Below are 25,702 nucleotides of genomic sequence, written 5' to 3' on the forward strand. Positions count from 1 at the left end.
CCTCACAGACATGTCCCCTAAAGCAAGGGACATAAAGGAAAGAAACAAATGGGACCTCATCCAAATAAAAAGCTTCTGCATGGCTAAAGAAAACAGCATTAAAATACAAAGAGAACCAACAGTATGGGAAAACATATTTGCAAATGATACCTCACCCAAGGGCCTGATCTCCAAAATATATAAAGAACTCACACGACTGCACTCCAGGAAGACAAACAACCCAATTAAAAAATGGGCAAAGGACTTGAACAGATACTTCTCCAAGGAAGACATACAGAGGGCCCAGAGACATATGAAAAGATGCTCAGCATCACTAGCCATCAGAGAGATGCAAATTAAAACCACAATGCGGTACCATCTCACACCAGTCAGAGTGGCCAGCATAAACAAATCCACAAACAAATGTTGGAGAGGATGCGGAGAAAAGGGAACCCTAGTGCGCTGTTGGGAATGCAGACTGGTGCAGCCACTGTAGAAAACAGTATGGAATTTCCTCAGAAAAGTAAAAATGGAACTGCCCTTTGACCCAGCAATTCCGCTGCTGGGATTATACCCTAATAACCATGAAACACCAATCCAAAAGAACCTGTGCACCCCAATGTTCATAGCAGCACAAGTTACAATACCCAAGTACTGGAAGCAACCTAAGTGCCCATCAGCAAATGAGTGCATCAAAAAACTGTAGTACATTTACACAATGGAATCGTATTCAGCAGAGAGAAAGAAGGAGCTCCTACCCTTTGCAACAGCATGGATAGAACTGGAGAGCATTATGCTAAGTGAAATAAGCCAGGTAGTGAGGGACAAATACCATATGATCTCATCTTTTAGTGGAACCTAATCAAAAGGAAAAAATAAGGAAAATATAAGCAGAGACATTGAAATTAAGAGCAATCTGACAGTAACCAAAGGGGAGGTAGGAGCGGATATGGGAGAAGGGGGGAAACGTTTTCAAGAACAACTATGAAGGACAAATGGACAAATCCAAGGGGGTGGTGGAAGCGAGGGAAGGAGGTGAGGGTGGCTGGGGTGGGAGGAGTGGTGGGGTTAAGTGCAGACAACCGTAATTGAACAACAATAAAATAATTTTTAAAAGAACAAAGTGACAGTAACCAGAGGGGAGAGGTATAACTGGGGAACGAAGGGGAAGGGTGGTAAAGGAACATGTATAAAAGACACATGGAGAAAGTTAAAGTGGGTAGGATCAAGGATGGGAGGTGGGGATGGGTGGGGCTTGGGCCGTGGTCAGGGGAAAATGGAGATCACTGTACTTGAACAGCAACATTAAAAAAAAGGAACAAAAGATCTCCATTTATTGTGAAACTCTTTTAATTTAGCTAAAAGTAGGTTTGTAAAAGAGTATTATTAGAGAGCCTCAAGAGTTGTAAATCTTTAATTTTAATTTTCAAAATCTTTCAGTAATGCATAGTTCTTTATGATTTGCGATTCCTTATGCATGCAACAAATCCTTCTTGATTATAATTTCTACCATTTTTTTCAAAACAGGAATGTGATTATGGTAGAGGCTAAATAGTATATTTTTCACATTCCATTTTCATTTTCTGTTTTGATGAAACAACTGAATAAATTACCTAACTTTGAAAAATAATTAAGTGTTCACGGAGATTATACCCTGTTTTCCCTTGAAGTGTTAGGCAAGGAGAATTGTTTAATTTTGCAACAGTGAAGTAATTATTGTGGAAGCAAGGAGAGATTTTTTTTAAATTTATAACCTAGTTAAGATACCTGAAGTATATTCAAAAATAGTATTTTCAGTTAAATACCCTGGTGTCTTGACCTAATAAGTGAGAAAGGACTCTAATATAAGGCACAGTGTTTTCTGAAATGGCATGTACTAAAAATATCTTTTTCAAGAGTGCTAGATTACAAAAGCTGTAATGCTACAAGGAACCATGTGTATTAAAGAGTATCTGGTTACTTCAGGAACTACATGAGAAGCAAGAGAGTTAACCTCTCAGGATGTCTGGATTTATAGCAGTCCATCTTTATCTTTAAAAGATTTTCTGAGTCAACCTTCTTTCCTGTAATTTCTTTTTCTCTCTTCCTTCATCTTTTTTTCTGATTAAATTGCTCATGCAAGTGCCCAGAGAACGCATAAAAATTGCTTTTCGCCTCTGGATTCCCATTTTAGTTTTAAGGATTGTTGTTGCTGAGACATGGCCTCAAGCACTTGGCCTGAGTACGCTGGGTTTGGCAAGTATAGTTTCTACTCTTTTCCCCTGTAACTTGCTAATTTAGAGACATGATAGAAGATTGTAATTGTTCATTTCTCAGGGAAATCCTGCAACATGACAATATCTGTAGTTTAAGTAAATTCGGTTGCATTGTTTCATGCATCATGAAATTTAGAAATTATTAGATATTTCTTAGTGTTTGATATTATGTCACCTAATATATCTCTGAATTTGTGTATTGAAGGTATTTTAGTATTTTATAAATTGGATTAAAAATCTTACATTTTTATGATGGGAAGATGACATATATTTCAAGCACTGCAGAATATTATAGTTTCCTTTTGTAAACATTTTAAGCTCAAGTTATTTTTAAGTTAATTTTCTATTTCTGATTTGAGTGAATTGGCAAATAACCAGTGATTGTGTATTTGTTACTTGATTCACACATTCATTACTGAAGTACTTATTAGTGTGTTTAAATTCAGCTCTGTAACAAGTAATGATTCCTCTCATTATGCATAATAGTTTGTGAAATTTCAGTGAATTTCTGTGTGTTGGAAATATATCTGTACTCTTTTCAAAGATTTCTGCAAAATATAAAAGAGAATATTAAGTAGTGATGACCTTGTGACATAGAAAATCTCCTTTTTAACTGTTAGATAGCATGTTGTTTAATATTGAGATAAAAGTTTTTGTTATTCCCTGCACTTTGAATCTCCTTTTGGTTTTTATTGATCAACCAATTTGCATCAATTAAAGTAGTAGTGATTAAAATTTGAACCTATAAATTCTTATGAAACATAATTCCAGGCCCTGGAAATCATTATACCACAGAATATCATCATTTTACCTGATTCCTTGGGAATTGGCATGATGCTCACCTTCAATGTTGAAGCCCTTTCTATGGAAGCAAATGAACACCTCTTCAAGAACATCCTTGATGTGTGGAAAGACAAACCATCTTCAGCACGTATGTATAAAAAATTTTCCTTTTTCACATGACCCATAAAGACTTCCATTTCCTGAAGCATAACATGTTCTCAAACCAAAGGGTTAATTTGTGATACTGCATAGTTGTTTGCATAGTAAGGTGATATGTGTTTATTCTATGCTTAATGAATCCTCGTGGCCACCACGGAGAGACTGATTTTGGCTTACTTGTTCATTTACAATAATCACATAATTAAAATAGGAAATGAATTCCTTTTTACAATATTGTATAATTTTAACTCCCTTTGCTTGCACATTTTACACAGATATTAAAAATGCTTCATTCCGTCACATTGATTTTGAGGTTTACCTTTTTCTTAGAAGAATGACAAATAGTCATAAAATAAGAGCAAAATGTTTCTATTTCATACAGCCATTAGAGTTCTGTTTAGTGAGTAGTATTGTGAAGAATTAAACACAAGCTTAATATATTACATATTGGTTGTCATTAAGATTTTATCATCCTTCATTTGCAAAAGTGATAAATATGACTGACTACAATGCCTATTAGGTACCACCCACATAGCAAAATAAAGAACATTGCCTTTTCATCCTCATCTTCCTTACCAACGCAGGACTCCAGATCTGGAAATCTGAATAACTTCAGATTCCTGTATAGATCTCTGAGGCTTGGTGACTACAGAGGTGATTCTAGATCAGGAACAGAATGCATATAAACAGTAAAAATATTAGAGAGCGTAGAATGGTTTGATGGAGGATAAATATTCCTAGAAGGAGAAGGAGTTCAATAAAGCAAATAAAGAAAGAATGAAGAGAGAAAGAGAGAGTAAGGTAGTTTTTCAATAGAGAAACCAGAAGCTCCTGAAACTTCTATTAAAGGCCTAAATGTGATCCTCATGTGGCTATAAGAACAAGTTTAAAAGAACTGCTTTTAAGTGGACATTTTTTTTTCCATTATGGGATGATGGCACTTTGCATTGCATCTGCAGAATCTTTTCATTTTACATACATAGTGTTAAGGATTGAACTGAAAACCCACTCTAATTTACTTCAAACAAGTAAGAGCTCAAGAGGATTTAAAACCATTTTAAGTGACTGAAGGTAAATGCTTACAATGTAAGTAATAGATCTGGGACAAAAGAAATGGAAAAGAATGAATCTAGATCTAACCATTGTAGTGGTACCTTTTGATCAATTTATTAATCAGAAATTGGAATAAGAAAATTCAGTTTAAATGGGAAACTGAACACACCCCTAGAAAAACAAAGCCACTAGACAATCATAGGAATCCAAGGGATCTTAAAATGTCACCTGGTATAGCTCTTGTCTTTATGACAACTTATTGTTATTTATTCATTTATTTATTTATTATAGAGGGGATGAAGGAGAAAGAGAGGGGGAGAAACATTGATGTGTGAGAGAAACATCAATAACCTGCCTCTCGCATGCCCCCAACTGGGGACCTGGCCTGCAACCCAGGCATGTGCCTTGACTGGGAATCAAACCGGCAACATTCCAGACCTTAGGCCTTCGCACAACTTCTGACCTAAAACAGAAAAGATACTTTAGTTGTTAGACTCTGAAAACCATCTTTTTATATATAAAATAAATTATAGCACTATAAGAACTTGATATTTTGCTTTGTGCATTAAGGGCATTTAGAGACTGTATTAAAGACTACAGTATAACACTGATATTAAGGAAATCAATTACTTTTTTTTTTCCTGTCTAAAACACCTTGTTATTAAAACTAACCTAGATCCAGAGTTCCCCAATCTTTTACATTTTTGGGAAATATATTAATGTGTTCAATAAAAAGATTGTTTATCTAGATGTTCAAAATATATATAGAAGCTTAACAATCACAGCAAATACAACTAAGCATTTCCACCCAAATCACTTGATTCCACCTCATAAAAAGGCTAGCTCAGTAGCTAGGTTAAGTGGCAGATTAGTGTGTTTCAAAATTAAGTTAGAAATTATGTAATGCCATATGAACTGTGTACTTGACTCAACAAGTAACCTGTGCATTAAGTTTAGAAATGTTTGCTCTTTGTGGTTCTTGGCAAAAATTCAATTTTAATGACATATTCACATAGGTGAAAAATTCAAATCCAGAGAGACTAAATCTAATACTTGTACCCATTACTCAGACTATGGATTCATTTTACTTCCCTTATAATTGGAGTGATTTTAATTCTAATCCTAAATTGGACTTCTAAAGTCTTATTTTAAGAGATAATTGTCTCAATAAAATGACTGGAAATGAATTACAATTTTAAATTGATTTCATTTGCAGGAATATTTGAATTGTAATATAAAAGGGAGCAATAAATAAATTCTTGTCAAGCTTTAGTTGAGAGATTCAAAATGGCTCACATTGCCTATGAAAATTAACTTTCATAACAGTTTAACAATTTTTATGAGTATTTTAGCGCATATTTACTGTACACATATATAGGCCAGATACATTTTGGTTTAAACGAATGTATCCTAGAAACTTTGAGAAAGTTGAGGAAAATTTTAAATGATATTATAATTATATCAATGCTGAGATTATTGCCTTCATAATAGAAAAAATAAAAAGTAAAGAATTCTAATTTTAGTCATGTTACTATTGAAATGAAGTTGCCTTGTTTCAGTGATTTTTAGACTACTTTAACCTGACTCAAAATTTTGATATTATTTTAAGTACAAGATTGTATTTATTTATGGAAATTTGCTTCCCCATAAAGTACATGAAGAATATCAACTTGGAAGTTAAACATTTAACAATAATGCTGCCTCCTGTGTCAGAAATACCTTATAGCACTAGCTGACTGTATGGATATTTATATAATTAGGTTTTCTGCTTTAAAGCAATTGTCATAACTTTTACTGTCACCAAGTAATATAAAACAGGGAATGAAAGTTGAAGAATTAAGAGAGAACCAAGATGGGGTCGTAGGTAGACGCACTGTGCCTCCTCGCACAACCAGAACTGACAGAAAATCAAACTGCAAGGAAGTCCGACACCAAGGAGATAAAAAATAAACATTCATCCAAGACCGGTAGGAGGGGCGGAGATGGGCAGCCCGGGTGGAGAGGACTCGGGTGGCCTTGGCGGGACTGAGACTGGCGGAGTGTGGGACGAACGGGACAGGCAGTCTGACCACTAGCAGACCGTGTGGCCCCACATTCTCACACAGATAAACCAAGAGGGCTGGACTCAGAGTGGTGGAGAACTAGGCAGGCAGAGCGGCGGGTAGCACCCTGCGGCCCCACATTCACATATAGATAGACCAGGACAAACGGCCCAGAGTGAAGCAGACCGCACAACTCAGGGCTCCAGTGCGGGGTAATAAAGCCTTAAACCTCTGATTGAAAACACCCTCCTCTTTAATTTCTAATTGTGTTTATTTGGATACTCTCTCTTTTTTACTTGATGAGCCTACTTAAAGGCTTGTCGATTTTGTTTATCTTTTCAAAGAACCAGCTCCTGGATTCATTGATCCTTAGAATTGTGCTTTTAGTCTCTATGTCATTTAATTCTGCTCTGATCTTGGTTATTTCCTTCCTTCTGCTTCTTCTGGGCTGTCTTTGCTGTTGTTCCTCCAGTTCTTGTAGGCGTAGGGTTAGGTTGTTTGTTTGAAATGTTTCTATTTTTTAAGGTAGGCCTGTATTGCTATGAACTTCCCTCTCAACAATAAAAATTAAAAAAAAAAAAAACACCCGAGGGGGTTGGGGCAGCAGCAGGAGAAACTCCCAGCCTCACAGGAGAGGTCGTTGGAGAGACCCATGGGGGCCTAGAGCATGCACAAGCCCACCCACTAGGGAACCAATTTGATTGTGGGTAGCGGAGGGAGTGACTGAAATCTGGTGGAGAATGGAGCAAGCGCCATTGCTCCCTCTCAGCCCCTCCCCCACGTACAGAGTCACAGCACAGAGACCAGCATTACACTGCCCAGGTGAACACCTAAGACTCTGCCCCTTTACGTAACAGGCAAGCTAAGACAAAAAAAAAAAAAATGGCCCAAATGACAGAACACTTCAAAGCTCCAGAAATAATTCAACTAAGCAGTGAACCGATAGCCAACCTAACAGATGTACAGTTCAAAATGCTGGGAATGAGGACGCTCACAGAATTGGTTGAATTTGGTCAAAAGCAAGGTGAAAAAAATGAAGGCTATGCTAAGAGAGACAAAGGAAAATGGACAGGGAACCGATAGAGATGCGAAGGAAACTGGGACTCAAATTAACGGTGTGGACCAGAAGGAAGAAAGAAACATCCAACCAGAAAAGAATGAAGAAACAAGAACTCGGAAAAATGAGGAGAGGCTTAGGAACCTCCAGGACATCTTGAAACGTTCCAACATCCGAAATATAGGGGTTTCAGAAGAAGAGGAAGAACAAAAAATTGAAAACTTATTTGAACAAATAATGAAGGAGAACTTCCCTCATCTGGCAAAGGAAATAGACTTCCAGGAAGTTCAGGAAGCTCAGAGAGTCCCAAAGAAGCTGGATCTAAGGAGGAACACACCAAGGCACATCATAATTACATTAGCCAAGATGAAACAGAAGGAGAGAATCTTAGAAGCAGCAAGAGAAAAGGACACAGTTACCTACAAAGGAGTTCCCATAAGACTGTCAGCTGATTTCTCCAAAGAGACCTTACAGGCAAGAAGGGGCTGGCAAGAAGTATTCCAAGTCATGAAAGGCAAGGACCTACATCCAAGATTACTGTATCCAGCAAAGCTTTCATTTAGAATGGAAGGGAAGATAAAGAGCTTCTCAGATAAGGTCAAGTTAAAGGAGTTCATCATCACCAAGCCCTTATTATATGAAATGTTAAAGGAAGTTACCTAAGAAAAAGAAGATCAAAAATAGGAACAGTAAAAATGACAGCAATCTCACAGTTATTAACAACCACACCTAAAACAAAAGCAAACTAAGCAAACCACTAGAACAGGAACAGAACCACAGAAATGGGGATCACATGGAGGGTTATCAATAGGGGAGCAGGAGGGGGAAAGTAGGGGGAAAGGTACAGAGAATAAGTAGCATAAATGATAGGTGGAAAATAGACACGGGGAGGGTAAGAATAGTGTAGGAAATGTAGAAGCCAAAGAACTTATAAGTATGACCCATGGACATGAACTATAGGGGGGGAAATGTGGGAGGGAGGAGGGGGAGGATGGAGTGGAGTGAGGTGGGGGGAATGGGACAACTGTAATAGCACAATCAATAAATATATTAAAAGAAGAATTATAAAAATTTCCCAAGCAAGAGAAAGTTTTAACAGCATCATATCAGCTCTATTTTCTTTATAACATAATAATTAATTGAATTGCATTGGAGTTGTTGAAGTCATTATTTGAGCAAGTCATTTTTAACAGTATTAATTTTTAAAAGTGAGTCAATTTTCCATGTATGTTACTTGAACACAATTACAAACCCATTTGGAATGCTATACCTCAACTAAACTGTAAAATAAGGGATGGCTATGGGTAAATTTGACTTTCTACCAACAGGGTAGAATTAATCTGTAGTTTTTTCTATAGTATTGGAGAATATAAATGCCAAAATTAATTTATATATAGTTATTTAGTTTTAATCACAATGCTGAGAACAAATAGCTGACTTAACACCACTGCTGACCAGCATAATGTCCAAATGACTGAATATAGAAAAAGGAAAAATATGTGTTTTCCCAAACTGTAAAATTCAGCTTCTTAATGATCAAATGATGACTGTGGTTATAATTTTCTATTATTGATAGAAATATTTTGTGTTTTTCTGATTTTAATTTTTTTAATGTAGCTTATGCATGTACACAGCGAACCACAGGATGGGGCCAAAAGTACACTGAAGTCCGCTCTTTGCAATCAAGGCTTCTGGAAAATGAATTGAAGCACAGGTCAATTAAGAAGCTGAGATTTCTGTGTACCCGTGGTGACAAGGTATAACTCACATCCTCCAGTTAGAAAAAATGAAGCAAGCAATGAAAATTAAGTGAAGAAATTTATATTGTTTTCCTTCTGACCATAAATATATTTATGCTATATTTCCCAAATTGGCATACTATTGATCTAAAAAAAAACAATTTTACATTTGGCAGTAGAAACAATGACTTGATAAATGATGAGATTTGATTTCCAAAAGAAACAATTTTCAAAAATACTTAAAAATTCTAATTATGTCCTAAGCAAAGCTTAGCCATTATTTTGTTTGGTGAAAAATTCTTTATTGTCTTTAACACATAGTTGTTTTCATGTATATATTAAAACATTTTGAAACAGAATGCTTGATTAAAACTGCCTTTTACAGTTTTCATCATAATCCAGTAATAGAAGGAAAAGTACTTATGTTTGGTGAACATCTAATTATGTTCTAGAGTTTGTACTAACTACTTTTACAGCTACATTTAATCTTTACACATGGATATTATTATGTCCATTTTACAGGAAGAAAAATAAAATTGAAACAATAATTATTTGTGTAATGTGATGAGTTTTAACAACTAATTCAAGATAGTTTAGATGGAAAAATGCACTGAATAAAATCATTACAGTCCTACATATTATGAAAAATAATGAGGAAAATAATCTCAGTAGGACTAGGAAACAATCACATTTAGAAGACATTGGAGAGGATTCCACTTTATATCAAAACAACAATGGTAAAGTACTGTGCATCAAGGAAAGGTACTAGTTTGCAATATAAAGGGATATAAAGGCAAGAAACAGTGTTTGAAGTCAAATACACCTAAGATGCAGTCCTGGCTCTGCCTCCTGACTATGTGTAAGAAACTGGAATTTTGATTAATTTCTCAGGCCTTAGTTTGTTCATCTTCAGAATGAGAAATTACTGATTAATTTTGGAACAATTCTGAAAATTAGTGATAATATATTATGTATACATAGTGAGCATCTCATAGATTGCCTAGCATATTTTTTGTGTTAAGTCAAGGTTAGCCAGTGTTACCATCATCAACATCATTGTTCTCACAAAATCTTCTAAGATTATCCATTTCGGATAGTCAAGGACTTAATACTAACAAAAAGCCTCATGTTCTGTTCTAATTATCCTTATGACACAGACCATATTTGCACAACATGTTTCTCTCTAAATGAATGAATTTAGCTTATAATATCAATCTAATATGTCAGTGTGCTGCACTGATGGAAAAATTAAATTTGCACTAAGTAAAAATGTCATAAACACCAGGAACAATGGTGAACAAAATCAAAATAAATAAATTATTTCTTAGGTTATAAAAAAGAAAACTAAGTTGAGTAAAACTAGATTTTTTAAATTATTTTATTGTTGTTCAGTTACAGTTGACTATATTTTCTCCCCACCCCAGCCAAAACCCCCTCCCACACCTGCTTCCATCCTCCCCCTTGGTTTTGTCCATGTATCCTTTATAGTAGTTACTGAAAACCCTTCTCCCCATGGTCCCTTCCCCTCTCCCCTGTGGCTATTTTTAGGTTGTTCTTAACTTCAAAGTCTCTGGTCATGTTTTGTTTGCATTTTTCTTCTGTTGATTATGTTCCAGTTAAAGGTGAGATCATATAGTATTTGTCCCTCACCGCCTGGCTTCTTTCTCTTAGCACAATGCTCTCCAGTTCTATCCACGCTGTCTCAAAGGGTATAAGGTCCTTCTTTCTCTCTGCTGTGTAGAATTCAATTGTGTAAATGTACTACAGTTTTTTGATCCACTCATTTGCTGATGGGCACTTAGGATGCTTCCAGTACTTGGCTATTGTAAATTGTGCTGCTATGAACATTGGGGTGCATAGGTGCTTTTGGATTGGTGTTTCAGAGCTCTTAGGGTATAATCCCAGCAGTGGAATGGCTGGGTCAAAAGGCAGTTCCATTTTTAGTATTCTGAGGAAATTCCATACTGTTTTCCACAGTGGCCTCACCAGTCTGCATTTCCACCAACAATGCACTAGGGTTCCCTTTTCTCCGCATCCCCTCCAACATTTGTTTGTTGACTTGTTTATGTTGCCCATTCTGACTGACGTGAGATGGTACCTCACTGTGGTTTTAATTTGCATCTCTCTGACGGCTAGTTCTGCAGAGCATCTTTTCATATGTCTCTGGGCCCTCTGTATGTCTTCCTTGCAGAAGTGTCTGTTCAAGTCCTTTGCCCATTTTTTAATTGAGTTGTTTGTCTTCCTGGATGGGAGTCCTGTGAGTTCTTTATATATTTTGGAGATCAGACCCTTGTCTGAGGTATCATTGGCAAATGTGTCTTCCCATACTGTTGGTTTTCTTTTCATTTTAATGCTGTTTTCTTTAGCCATGCAGAAGATTCTTATTTTGATGAGGTCACATTTGTTTATGCTTTCTTTTATGTCCCCTGCTTTAGGGGACATGTCTGTGAGAATGTTGCTGTGTGGCATGTCTGAGATTTTCCTGCCAAAGTTTTCCTCTAGGACTTGTATGGTGTTACAACTTTTATTTAAATCTTTTACCCACCTTGAATTTATTTTTGTGTCTGGTGTAAGTTGTTATCGAGTTTCATTTTTTTGCACGGAGCTGTCCAGATCTCCCAAAACCATTTGTTGAAGAGGCTATTTTTGCTCCATTTTATGCTCCTGCCTCCTTTGTCAAATATTAATTGACAGTAGAAACTTTGGTTTATTTCTGGACTCTCTGTTCTGTCCCATTGGTCTATGTGCCTGTTTTTATGCCGCTACCAGGCTGTTTTTGATTACAGTGACCTTGTAATACAGTTAGATATCAGGTATAGTGATCCCTCATGCTTTCTTTTTCTTTCTCAAAATTGATACAGCTATTTGGGGTCTTTTATGGTTCCATGTAAATTTCAGAAATGTTTGTTCTAAATTTCTGAAATATGTCATGGGTACTTTAATAAGGATTGTATTCAATCTATAAATCACTTGGGGTAGTATGGCTATTTTGATGATATTAATTCTTCCAATCCATGAACATGGTACATGCTTCCATTTGTTTGTGTCTTCCTTAATTTCTTTCTTCAGTGTTGTGTAGTTTTCTGAGTACAGGTCTTTTACCTCGTTGGTTAGGTTGATTCCTAGGTACTTGATTTTTCTTGTTGCTATATCAAATGGGATTTTTTTCCTGATTTCTGTTTCTGCAGTTTCATTGTTGGTGTACAGAAATGCCTTTTATTTCTGAGTATTGACTTTGTATCCAGCTGTTTTGCCAAATTCATTTATTAAGTCTAGTAGTTTTTGGTGGAGTCTATAGGATTTTCCATGTACACTATCATGTCATCTGCAAACAACGACAGTTTTGTTTCCTCCTTTCCACTTTGGATTCTTTTTGTTTCTTTTTCTTGTCTGATTGCTGTGGCTAGGACTTTCCAATACTATGTTGAATAATAGTGGTGATAGTGGGCATCCTTTTCTTGTTCCTGATCTTAGTTGGAAAGCTCTTAAGTTTTTGACCAATGAATATGAGGTTGGCTGTATGTCTCTCATACATGGCCTTTATTATTTTGAGGAAGTCTCCTTCTATTTCCACTTTGCTGAGTGTTTTCATCATACATGGGTGCTGTGCCTTATCGCATGCTTTTCCATATCTATTTATAGGATCAAGTGGTTTTTGTCTTTGCTGTTGTTTATGTGATGTATTATGTTTATTAATTTGCAAATATTGTACCATCCTTTCATTCCTGGGATGAATACCACTTGATCCTGGTATGTGATTTTTTTAACATATTGCTGAATGCGGTTTGCCAATATTTTGTTGACGGTCTTATAGTCTTATGTTCATCACTGATATTGGCCTCAAGTTTTCTTTCTTTGTTATGTCTTTTATGGTTTTGGGATGAGGATGATGTTGGTTTCTTAAAACGAGTTTGGGAGTCTTCCATCTTCTTGAATTTTTTGAAATAATCTGTCGAGGACGGGGGTTAGCACCCCCTTAAATGCTCTGTAGAATTCTCCCATAAAACCATCTCGTCCAGGGCTTTTGTGTGTCAGAAGATTTTTGATAAGTGTATCAATTTCATCATGTGTTGTTGGTCTGTTCAGGCTTTCTGCTTCTTCTTCATTGAATTTTGGAAGGTTATATTTTTCTAGAAATTTGACTGTTTCATCTAGGTTTTCACATTTCTTGGCATACAGTTCTTCGTAGGAATTTCTTACAATCCTTTGTATTTCTGTGGTATCAGTTGTAATCTCTCTTCTTTCATTTCTGATTGTGTTTATTTGGGTCCTCTCTCTTTTTTTCTTTATAAGCCTGCGTAAGGGCTTGTCGATTTTGTTTATCTTTTCAACAAATCTGCTCCTGGATTCATTGATCCTTACAATTGTGTGTTTAGCCTCTATGCCATTTAATTCTGCTCTGATCTTTGTTATTTCCTTCCTTCTATTTGCTCTGGGTTGTCTTTGTTGTTGTTCCTCGATTTCTTGTAGGTTTAAAGTTAGGTTGTTTATTTGAAATGTTTCTATTCTTTTTAGGTATGCCTATATCACTATGAACTTCCCTCTCAGGACTGCCTTTGCTGTGTCCTATAGGTTTTGTATTGCTGTGATTTCATTTATGCCTGTTTCCAGAAACTTTTTGATTTCTTCCCTAATCTCATTCTTGACCCATTCATTGTTTAATAGCATGCTATTCAATCTCTATGTTTTTTAGTGTTTGGGATTTTTTTCTTTGAGATTTGTTTCTCATTTCTGTCCTTTGTGGTCAGAGAAAATGCTTGATATGATTTCAATTTTCTTGAATTTGTTGAGGCTTGCTTTGTATCCTCTCATGTGGATTATTTTTGAAAATGTTCCATGTGCATTTGAAAAGAATGTGTATTTTGCTTCTTTGGAAAGAAAGGCTCTATATATATCAGTTAAATCCATTTCATCTAGGGCATTGTTCAACGCCACAATATCTTTGTTGATATTTTGTTTAGAAGATCTGTCCATCTTTTTATGTGTTCTTCGTGGATTCTTCTTTTGAGTATTATGAAGTGACCTTCTGGGTCTCTCTTTATGGCCCTTTTTTTGAAGACTATTTTGTCTGATATGATTATTGCTACCCCTGCTTCTTTTTCCTGTCCGTTTGCTTGGAAAATTTGTTTCCAACCCTTCATAAAAGTAGATTTTTTTAAGCAATTAAGTATTGTTAACCCAAACTAACCAAAAACTTTAGCAGATAATTGCCACCTATGAGAAGCTAATTTTACTTAAATCGTATGAAGTTTCATTATATAGAATTTGGTAAAAGATTACTTTAATATATAATTTAATCTAAATATTATTTTTAAATTATTTTTAATTTGAGAAAATCCTACTCTGAAAAACAGTATGGCTTAATATTTATTTGGTTGATGCAGATAAATTTAAATTACAGTTGTATATAAACTATCAGTTTACAATTTACTAAACATTTACTGATGGTGTCTTTCTTTCTTTTTAAAGCTGTTCTTTACTTCTATCCTGCACAATATCCACAGCCGGGTTTACTTTATGACCCTTGGGAAACTTGAAGAGCTCCAAAGCAATTATGGTGCTTAAAAGGTCCCAAAGATTTATTACAACATTTACAAATATCATAAATATACAATTTGCATTTTAAAAGTCATGAGATTAAGTGAGAATGCACTTTTATTGTTAGGGAAAAATTAAATTAGATAGTTTTAATGTACTACAGAATAGTTCTAATGCGAAATAGAGCTTTATGTATGAAATTAACTATAGCAAGCTTTATGTACTTCAATGGTGTACAGTGTCTTTTGCACAAGCTGTAATTTTTGTTACTGTGAATTCAAACATTTTTATTTGGGCAGTTTAGACAGTATCTATATTCAGATTTTTATAACATGGAGTAAAGAAACCTGTATTGAGTTAGATTTCAAGCAGCTTTGAAAAGACTTGCCCCTGAAATGATGTTTTTCAGAAATAAATAAATGTAGCAACAAACCATATAGTAATTTTCAAAGTCATATAAAGACCTAAACATTAGATTATGAAATAGGAATAATAAGGACTATGATATAAACCAGACTAAGGACTACATGAATGGAGAAAACTACAGTGGTAAAGGGGGCAAAGCCACCAATTTTCTCTTTGCTCCATGACAGTTAAGCCCACAGTTACAGAACAAATTGGATTCTTTTCACTGAATGTTAAGCTGGTTTTCTCCCTACCAGAAGAAAGAAAGAAAACCTCAGATGCTTTATTTCCCTCAGAACTCCCACAGATGGGCAATCACCTGTAAAATCCACCAAATCATACACTTGCAAGCCTGAATACAGGACTGAATTCCTATACACATATACTGTAGAATTAGTTTGTTGTTGCTGTTGTTGTTTGAATAGTTTAATGTAGACATCAAATTCTACCCCCAAGAACAGATTGGTTGATTTATCAAAATTCTTATCTGGTTAACAGTGTGACCATCAGACAACACTGAATAATTTCCCAACTCCAGATTAAACTATAAAAAATTTCCCTTCAGTTATTAAAAGTGTAATAACAAAAAAATTGGGGTAGTAAAATTTGTTTTTTATATTTCTATTTCTGTAAAATTGGAAATTAATCTAATAGTGACAAGTCCACATGTAGGAACTTAATGTTATAGGTAAAAAAAAGTGGAAAAAAAAAGAGAAAAAATACAACTTTGATCAAATACCTAAGTCCACAAATTTAGAGTACTGAAAATCATGCTAGTTTATCATGACTATATGTTATACACTCCATACATAGGTTGTTTTTGGTCACCTATGGTAACTTCTACTTGGTGAAAAACATAATTTCTGCATACCCATCCTCAAAGCATAGTTAGTTCTCTGGGACAATAGAGAGGTAACAGAACTACCACAAAGTATACCTCAGTATAATTCCTCTAGTCTGCTTCTAAAATCTGAAGACAGTGCTAGTGGGATCGTAATTTTCAAACTACCTTGTTTACCAAAATACAAAAACAGCTGACTGTGATTTCATGATAGGACATTATTTTCTTGGCACCTTAGGGCCAGGAATGATGATTTGGATTTTCCTAACAACTTATATCAAGGGTTCAGTAGCTCAATAATGAGAATTTAGGAGAACCTGAATCTATAAATTAAAAAAATAAATGTGATTCACATTTCTGTTACTGTGATGCAATAATGTGATCCTAAAGCTGGCTTATTCGTGAGTGTTTACAACTTGAATGACTTTTTAAAAGCAGTAGTTTAAAGAGAAAACAATTTAATGTCAAATTATTTCCTTCATTATTATACATTTGTACAACAAAAAAGCCATGGGGAACTTTGTGCAAGTACTTCATCACCGAGCAAAAGGAGCTTGGTGTTTTTGAATTTCAGAAAAATTTCTCATTTAAGTAGTGTGTAGAATAAGGTCTTTTAAGAATTCATTTTACTTCATAATATTTACTCAAAGTTAATTTTCAAAAATAATCTTTATTTTAAAATCATATTTAAGGCAGTGAGAGAGTAAACTATTTTAGAAAGTCAACTCCCATTGTGCTCTGTGGTTGTTATTCTAATAAACATAAGCAATAGTGAGCTGCATATACAGAGATGTCCCAAAATAAACAAGCCAGAGAGATTGCAAAATGTGTAACTTAGCTTTAAAGGATAAGGTGTTAGTGAAGAAAGCAAGGCAGGCATATATTAAGACAAAACATTGAAATGTTGGGTAGCCAAATGGAACTAAAAACATTTAAAGTGGTTAATAGGTAATAAATATTTTAAATTTACACGTTAATCTATTTGGAATTTTTATATCCTTTGCCAGCTAAAACAAGAAAGTGTAGAGACAATTAAATTTCATATTCAGTGCACAGTAATAGAAAAAACACTGGTAAGCCCTGGCCCATCACAGAAATAGATTCTTGACAAGCCAATTACCTAGCCCTGTTATTTGAAGCATGAAGGTTGTGGTAGGTTGAGCATTATTGGAAGAGAGTACAGTTTTTAGTGTACTTTAGCTGGATTTTTTTCCATCAAAACCCTTACCAAAATAAAAGGCATTGGAAATATTTGAATACTAGTAAAGCAAAATTCTGAGTGATTAGGTATGTTGAAGTAAGGTAAGATCCTCAGAGGAAACAGTAAGAAAGGATTTAGATAGTAAAATAGACAAAGCAGTAATCACATGTATGCACACACCCACACTCACACATACCACATACACAAACCATAAACGCATAAATCTTAATATTTTCAGTGGTACCAATTTATAGTTAAATTAATCGCTAATTATTTTCTCCCAGGACTTATTTAATTAAGACAGTATCCATAAACTAGGAATAATGCTACATGTATTCAATGGGACCTTAGAGATATTCCTCAATTCTTTTCAAAAATGTGCTTACTTACTTTTGTTGGAAAGACTACCTCTATTGAATTGTCTTGGCTCCCTGTTAAACTAAACTAATTGACCATAAATGTTAAAGTTTACTTCTCGTCCCTCCCCCACTCTATTACACTGATCTATATGTCTATACTTATTCTGGTACCACTATCTTTTTAGCTTTGTAGTAAGTTGCTATTCCAAGTGGTAGCAAAAATACCACTTGCGATTTTAACAAGAATTGTGTTGAGAATTCAGGTTAATTTGTAGATTACCATCTTGACAATATTTTGTCTTCTATTCTGATCCATAAACATGTGAGCTCTTTCACATGTTCAGTTTATTTGTAACTTCTTCAAAGCTTTCAACAATGTTTTGTTTTTAGAATACAAGTTTTAAATAGAAAAAAAAGTATTCCTAAGAATTTTATCCTTTTTGCAGCTACTTAAATAAAATTGTTTTAGTTTCACATTCAAATTGTTCATTGCTAATGTTTAAAAATAAAATTGATTTTAATATAAAAAATGTGCTTGCTTAAATTGATTTGTATTCAATCTGTACTCTAACTTTATAATTTATTGAAATCATCTTAGAGACTGCTAAGATCCATAATAAAGTCTTCAATGAACCATTGTTCAACCTCTAAAAATAAAAATATTAAATTATGATTGATGTCATTATTGAAATATACTTATCTAATGCCTCAGAGTTAAGACTCATTCAAAGAATATTCATATTTTAAAGGGTATAATAATGCACTAAGTGGAAGATGTTAGGGGTTCTGCCCATAGTTCCATTAAAAATTTTGGTCAAGTAGCAAGATATTTATCTCACTAAAATCTTTCTGGGTATAGTGGTGGAATTAGAAACTGATTGATTTTCCTCTAAATTCATGGGACTATACACAAACACACACACTCCTGCAGCATGGGTAAAACACAAGCATGTTTTAATGCTGACTCCCTTCCCATCCCACTGCAGTGATCTGAATTCCAATGAAGAGGGACCTTCTCTAAAGGGAACACTTGTCTGATGAGAAGAGTAAAGATTTATAGTTTCTTAGCATTTAAGAAAGAGTTTAGTGAAGGGTAATGGTGGGAAATAGGAAGTGGAGAAATCTTGGCAGTTTGTCTAAGAAGCTGAACCCTTAAACCAGGACCATAGAAGAATAGCACTTCTCGTATCAGGTCACAGAAACATTAAAGGCACTTATGAATGTCTGTTGTTTTGGAACATTCTGGAGAAGTGTTCATCAAGCTTTGCTGGCAGGGCCACCTGGGTATGGTCACAATTTCTCAAGTGTAGCCAGGCATTCAGGAGTTTGGTTACTCAGACATGAAAGGATTGTCTGGGCAATGAGAATAAATTCAATGTGCTAAGCCTATTACAGTCAAATTGACTCATGTGCTTGATATATAAGCTCCACAGACTTTATTTTAAAGGGCAATGTTATGAGCCAAGGAACAAAAATATCACAGATTTATATTAAAATAGGCAGGGTGATGTTCCAAGGTTAAGAGAGGACATTATCCTAGGGATCTTTTACCAAAACTTGGGAATGGGGTAGGTCATTAATAGAAGTGTCCACTAGTAACTTTATCACTCTCAAAGGGACTCGTGGGTTTAAAAACACCAATACTGCAAGCCTACTACTGAATCATTTTCCTATACTGTGATTAAAAATCTAATAGCCCTTTTAAAAAAATTTATTGGGCCTTTAGCCTTTACTTAAGGGTTCCCAGGTTCCTGTAGATAATAAAGCTACTGAGCATGGCTGCTCTTTAATTCCAAAAATTCAATGGAGGCAGCTAATGAATTAAAGGCCAAAGATGTTTCAGTAAACAAGGCTATATGCCATGTCTTATGTTGATCACAATCATGCCAATTAATTAAATAAGAATAGTTGCTGAGGGAGTAAAATTGATTTTATATGGATTTATATTTTCAGAATCTATTCCACTGCCTACTCTGTAGATGAGTAAAAAATCTGGTTCAGCTAAATGCCCATCAGCAAACGAGTGGATCCAAAAACTATGGTGTATTTACACAATGGAATTCTATGCAGCAGAGAGAAAGAAGGAGCTTATACCCTTTGCAACAGCATGGATGGAACTGGAGAGCATTATGCTAAGTGAAATAAGCCACGCGGTGAGGGACAAATACCATATGATCCCACCTTTAACTGGAACAGAATAAATAGAAGAAAAAAGGAAGCGAAATATAACCAGAGACATTGAAGTTAAGAACAATCTAACAATGGGCAGGGGGGAGTGGGGAGGGGACAGTGAGGAGAGGGGATTACAGGAACTACTATAAAGGACACATGGACCAAATCAAGGGGGAGGGTGGAGGTGGGAGAGGGAAGGGGGTCAGTGGGGGTGGGGTGGAGGGATGGGGAGAAAGGGCACACAACTCTAATTGAATAACAATAAAAAAAAAGTAATTAAAAAAATCTGGTTCAGGATTAACTTGTTTTTGTAGCTTTGCTACCCAGTATCTCTAAGTGCCTCATTTCTTGCTTAACATACAACAAAGGCTCAAGAAAAACATGAGTTTAAAGGGAGAATTACGCCCTTTTTACCTTGATTGTCCTCATTGCTATTTTATTAACAGAAGCTTAGAAATTTAAAAAAATTCATTAGATTCATCAAAGTATCATCTGTGTTCTGATGACTAAAAGGTAATGACCTACTTGGAGTATCTCAAATGATTTTATGCTATAGATATGAAATTAAAGATAAGTCAAAATATTCCTTTAACAAATTTTTTGGGGGAATGGAGACAACTATACTTGAACAACAATAAAAATGTGAAAAAATAAAGATAAGTCAAAATAAAATTAAAATAATGTATTTTAAAGATTTTTTCTTTTACCTTTAACTGCAACACATAAGGGACAACTGTACCTCTTTAGTAATCACTCGAAGATCATGAATAATGACAAATATTGTTAATAAGATAAAAACAGCACAAAAGCCAGTCTACTGGCTGTTTTGTACAAACATCGGGTTTAAATGTGATCTTTTTCACAAGATTGACTCTGTTGTAACATCCTGAGACATATTTAGTGGTCATCAAAGATTGTCAATATGTACTTTTTGATCCAAAATTTTAAATTACGTTCCCATAAATAGATATATCTAATTCCAGGTATTCCCTGTAGGTACTTTGTATCAGATAAATGATGTCTTCCAGGTGAATAGGTAGCCATTAAAATGCATGCCAAATGAGACCATGTTTCCAAAACTCTAAAAGCATGCATGCAACACCATTAACTTGAGTTTCACAAGTTGAGAGAGTCAGAAATGAATATAATAGAGTTCAGAGAAAAATGGACTATATAAAAATGAATATCTTCTCCTTACAAGTAAAATTAATATTATATGTTAGGCTGGAAAAATGAGTTCTTTACTTGACAATGCATAAAAGCATTTATGAATTTTACTCCACAAACCTGAATGAGGAGGAGGCAAGATGGCAGAGGGGTGAATGGAAGCCACACTAACCTCCTCCTAGGACAAATCTGGAATTACAACTAAATTTTGGAGAAATCACCCAGAACAAACAACTGAACAATAGTGAGAGAAAAGCCTTACAACCTTGGACAGACAGAATAATCAGCTTCAGCACTGACTGACTGGTAAGGAGTGCAGTGGAGACTCGAGAAGGCTGGCTGGAAGCCCACGGGTGACAGTGCTGGAGGGATGATTGGATCCAACTGAGAAGTGTGGGGTCTAAACCCTAAGCTGGGATCCCTAGCAGAGCATCAAAGCCCAAAAAGTACATAGATAACAACCGGCAGGGAAAAGCAGCAGGATTGCTCTCTGCTGGAGACAGACAGCTAGAGACACAAAGGGCCTTTTAAAAGGCTAAGGCACAATTCGAAGAAGGTGGCAACACAGGTGGGAGCAGAGTCCACTTCACCCTCACACAGGTGGAACACCTAGCCAATCTTCCAAGGAACGGAGGGAACAGCCAATGGTATCCCAGCATATATGAAGGTTGGAGGCCCAAACTGTAGAAGACATTGAAAAATCATATGGTGATGAGATTGCTTTGGGACAATAAGGTCCTTGGGACCAGCGCGGGGACCAATGAGGCTGCAGCCCCAGGCCCGGTGCCCACTGGGTCTGCCACAGGATTCTCGGGAGAGAGCCAGGTCATCGACTCCCTCCCCTGCCAAACAGGGAGGTTCGAGCAGCACCAGGATGGACCTGGATGCTTGAAGTTGCTGGGTGGAATAAGGACGAAGCACCAAACACACAGGAGCTGTGTGCACCTGCAGAGACTGTGGACTACAGCTGGGAAAAGATGAACTGTGACAGACCCTGACCTGGATAGTCTCTGGTCTGGGTGAAGAGTTGGGCTGTATGAGAGGACACAGGCTTGTTAGGAACAGCAGGCTTGAACAGGAGGAATTTTTTTTTTAAGAATATATCTTTTTTTTTTTTTACAAAATTATTTTTAATTTTAATTTTGTATTGTTATTCATTTACAGTTGTGTGCCTTTTATCCCCATCCCTCCACCCCACCCCAGCTGAACCCCCCGCCCTACCCCACCTCCACCCTCCCCCTTGATTTTGTCCATGTGTCCTTTATAGTAGTTCCTGTAATTCCCTCTCCTCACTGTCCCCTCCCCACTCCCCCCTGACCATTGTTAGATTGTTCTTAACTTCAAAGTCTCTGGTTATATTTCACTTCCTTTTTTCTTCTATTTATTATGTTCCAGTTAAAGGTGAGATCATATGGTATTTGTCCCTCACTGTCTGGCTAATTTCACTTAACATCATGCTCTCCAGTTCCATCCATGCTGTTGCAAAGGGTATAAGCTCCTTCTTACTCTCTGCTGCGTAGAATTCCATTGTGTAAATATACCATAGTTTTTTGGTTTTTTTGTTTTGTTTTTTCATGATCCTTTCTACAGATAGTCATTTTTCTAATCTGTACCACCATAAACTAGTCTCGCATGTTCCTGAACTTCGTATAAATGATATTCTCAAGAATGTGCTGTTTCACGTCTGGCAATTATATGTAGAGTCTTTATGTTTTTGAATCTTTTAGTAATTTGTTACTTTTATACTGCTAATTCATTGTATGAATATAACATAGTTTGCTTAGACATTCATATATTATGTGCAATTTAACTGATTTCAGGTTTTAGATATCATGAATAAGCTGCTATGCATGTCATCCAACAAGTGTTTTATACATCATGCTTTTAATTCACTTGAGTAAATATATGGGACTGGAATTGCCAAATAGTTTTTCTAGGTTTCCCACTTCACCAGGATTTTAAGAAAGTGACCATTGCTAACAATTGGCATTCTCAGTCTTTAACTTTTTAGCTGCTTTATTTGGTATAAAGGAGTGTTCTCTTGAGTTTTAATTTGCATTTTCCTGATGGGAAAAAATCATCAAATTTTCATATTTCATTAGCACATTGTGAATGGTTTGCACAAAATTTTTACTCATTTTAAAAGATACAGTCCTTATCTTTTAAAGGATTATCTTTTCATGATTGATTTTTAAATATCTTTTAGCTACATATGTAAAATCTGTATCTTTAACAGATATGTGTTGCATATATTTATCCCAAGTCTGTGTTAGCTTCTATTTTATTTGTAGCATCATTTAAAACAACAGATATTTTTTGGTTTTTTTGAAGTGCAAATATTTTTGACAATAAGTAGCACCTGAAGATATCATAAATGAGAGTAACTGGTATAGTTTTCAAAGGGAGATTTTTTTTTAATTTTTATTGTTATTCAATTACAGTTGTATGCCTTTTCTCCCCATCCCTCCACCCCACCCCAGCTGAACCCACCTCCCTTCCCCACGTCCACCCTCCCCGTTGGTTTTGTCCATGTGTCCTTTATAGTAGCTCCTGGAATCCCCTCTTCCCACTATCTCACCCACCCCGGCTATTGTTAGATTGTTCTCAACTTCAATGTCTCTGGTTATATTTCGCTTCCGTTTTTCTTCTATTGATTATGTTCCAGTTAAAGGTGAGATCATATGGTACTTGTCCCTCACCGCCTGGCTTATTTCACTTAGCATAATGCTCTCCAGTTCCATCCATGCTGTTGCAAAGGGTACAAGCTCCTTCTTTCTCTCTGCTGCACATAATTCCATTGTGTAAATATACCATAGTTTTTGGATCCACTCGTTTGCTGATGGCCACTTAGGTTGCTTCCAGTACTTGGCTACAGTAAATTGTGCTGCTATGAACATTGGGGTGCACAGGTTCTTTTGGATTGGTGTTTCAGGGTTCTTAGGGTATAATCCCAGCAGCAGAATTGCTGGGTCAAAGGGCAGTTCCATTTTTAGTTTTCTGAGGAATTTCCATACTGTTTTCCACAGTGGCCTCACCAGTCTGCATTCCCACCAACAGTGCACTAGGGTTCCCTTTTCTCCACATCCTCTCCAACATTTGTTTGTGGATTTGTTTATGTTGGCCACTCTGACTGGTGTGAGATGGTACCTCATGGTGGTTTTAATTTGCACTTCTCTGATGGCTAGTGATGCTGAGCATCTTTTCATATGTCTCTGGGCCCTCTGTATGTCTTCCTTGGAGAAGTGTGTGTTCAAGTCCTTTGCCCATTTTTTAATTGGGTTGTTTGTCTTCCTGGAGTGGAGTCGAGTCAGTTCTTTATATATTTTGGAGATCAGGCCCTTGTCTGAGGTTTCATTAGCAAATATGTTTTCCCATACTGTTGGTTCTCTTTGTAATTTGGTGCTGTTTTCCTTAGCCATGCAGAAGCTTTTTATTCTGATGAGATCCCATTTGTTTATTCTTTCCTTCATGTCCCTTGCTTTAGGGAAAATGTCTGTGAGGATGTTGTTGCATGGAATGTCTGAGATTTTCCTGACAATGTTTTCCTCAAGGACTTTTATGGTGTTACGACTTATACTTAAGTCTTTTACCCATCTTGAATTTATTTTTGTGTATGGTGTAAGTTGGTGATGGAGTTTCCTTTTTTTGCATGTAGCTGTCCAGATCTCCCAACACCATCTGTTGAAGAGGCTGTTTTTGCTCCATTTTATGCTCCTGCCTCCTTTGTCAAATATTAATTGACCATAAAGACTTGAGTTTATTTCTGGGCTCTCTGTTCTGTTCCATTGGTATATGTGCCTGTTTTTATGCCAGCACCAGGCTGTTTTGATTACAGTGGCCTTGTAATACAGTTTGATATCAGGTATTGTGATCCCTCCTGCTTTGTTCTTTTTTCTCAAAATTGAGCTACTATACAGGACACAAGGACAAAATGAAGGGGGAGGGTAGAGGTGGGGGAGGGAGGTGGGACTGGCTGGGGTGGGGTGTAGAGAAGGGGAGAAAATGCAGACAATTGTAAATGAATAGAAATTTTTTTAAAAGATGTCAAAAATTAAATGATCTAACATACTGAAAAATATAAATAAAATAAAATAAAATCCAAAAATGTTCAAAAACCATGATCCAGTGTGAATTATCCCAGGGATGGAATAATGGTACAATATTAACAGATTAGTAAGCGTAATATATCACAGAAACAAAAGGAAAGACAAAATTCACATGATGATATGAATAGATGCGGTAAAAGCATTTGATAAGGTACAGCACCCATTTATGATAAAAACACTCTGCAAAGTGGAAATACTGGGAACATTCCTCAACGTAATAAAGGCCATATACCAGAGACCTACAGCCAACATCATACACAATGGGCAAAAACTTAGAGCTTTCCCACTAAGATCAGAAATAACACAAGGATGCCCACTTTCACTTCTCCTATTCGACATAGTATCAGAAGTTCTAGACACAGTAATCAGACAAGAAGCAGAAGTAAAAGGCATCCAAGTTGGAAAGGAGAAAGCAAAACTGTCATTGTTTGCAGATGACATGATATTGTACATAAAAAATACTACAGAATCCACCAAAAAAACTACGAGACCTAATAAGTTAATTTGGAAAAACAGCGGGATACAAAGTCAATAGTCAGAAATCAAAGGTATTTCTGTACACCAACAATGAAATATTAGAAACAGAAATTAGAAAAAAAATACCATTGCTACAGCAACAATGAAAATAAAGTACCTAGGAATAAACCTAACCAAGGATGTAAAAGACCTGTACTCAGAACACTACACAACATTGAAGAAAGAAATGAAGGAAGATACAAATGGAAGTCCATAGATAGCATGCTCATGGATTGGAAGAATTGACATCATCAAAATGTCTGTACTACCCAAAACAATTTATAGATTCAAAGCAATCCCTATTAAAGTAGCAATGATATATCACAAATA

The 25,702-nt window shown here is 35.8% G+C and overlaps 1 protein-coding gene across 1 annotated transcript in view; it reads left to right on the top strand.

Annotated features, from left to right (window-relative positions):
- Positions 1-14,632, top strand: part of NRK (Nik related kinase) — a 315,957-nt gene extending 301,325 nt beyond the window's left edge. The window contains 3 exon segments of the mRNA XM_053916916.2: positions 3,030-3,165; positions 8,946-9,085; positions 14,537-14,632. Coding sequence (XP_053772891.2) covers positions 3,030-3,165; positions 8,946-9,085; positions 14,537-14,632 — 372 coding nt within the window.
- Positions 14,633-25,702: the final 11,070 nt, after the last annotated feature.

The sequence above is a fragment of the Desmodus rotundus genome, chromosome X (genome assembly GCF_022682495.2).
Source record: "Desmodus rotundus isolate HL8 chromosome X, HLdesRot8A.1, whole genome shotgun sequence".
Lineage (NCBI taxonomy): Eukaryota > Metazoa > Chordata > Mammalia > Chiroptera > Phyllostomidae > Desmodus > Desmodus rotundus.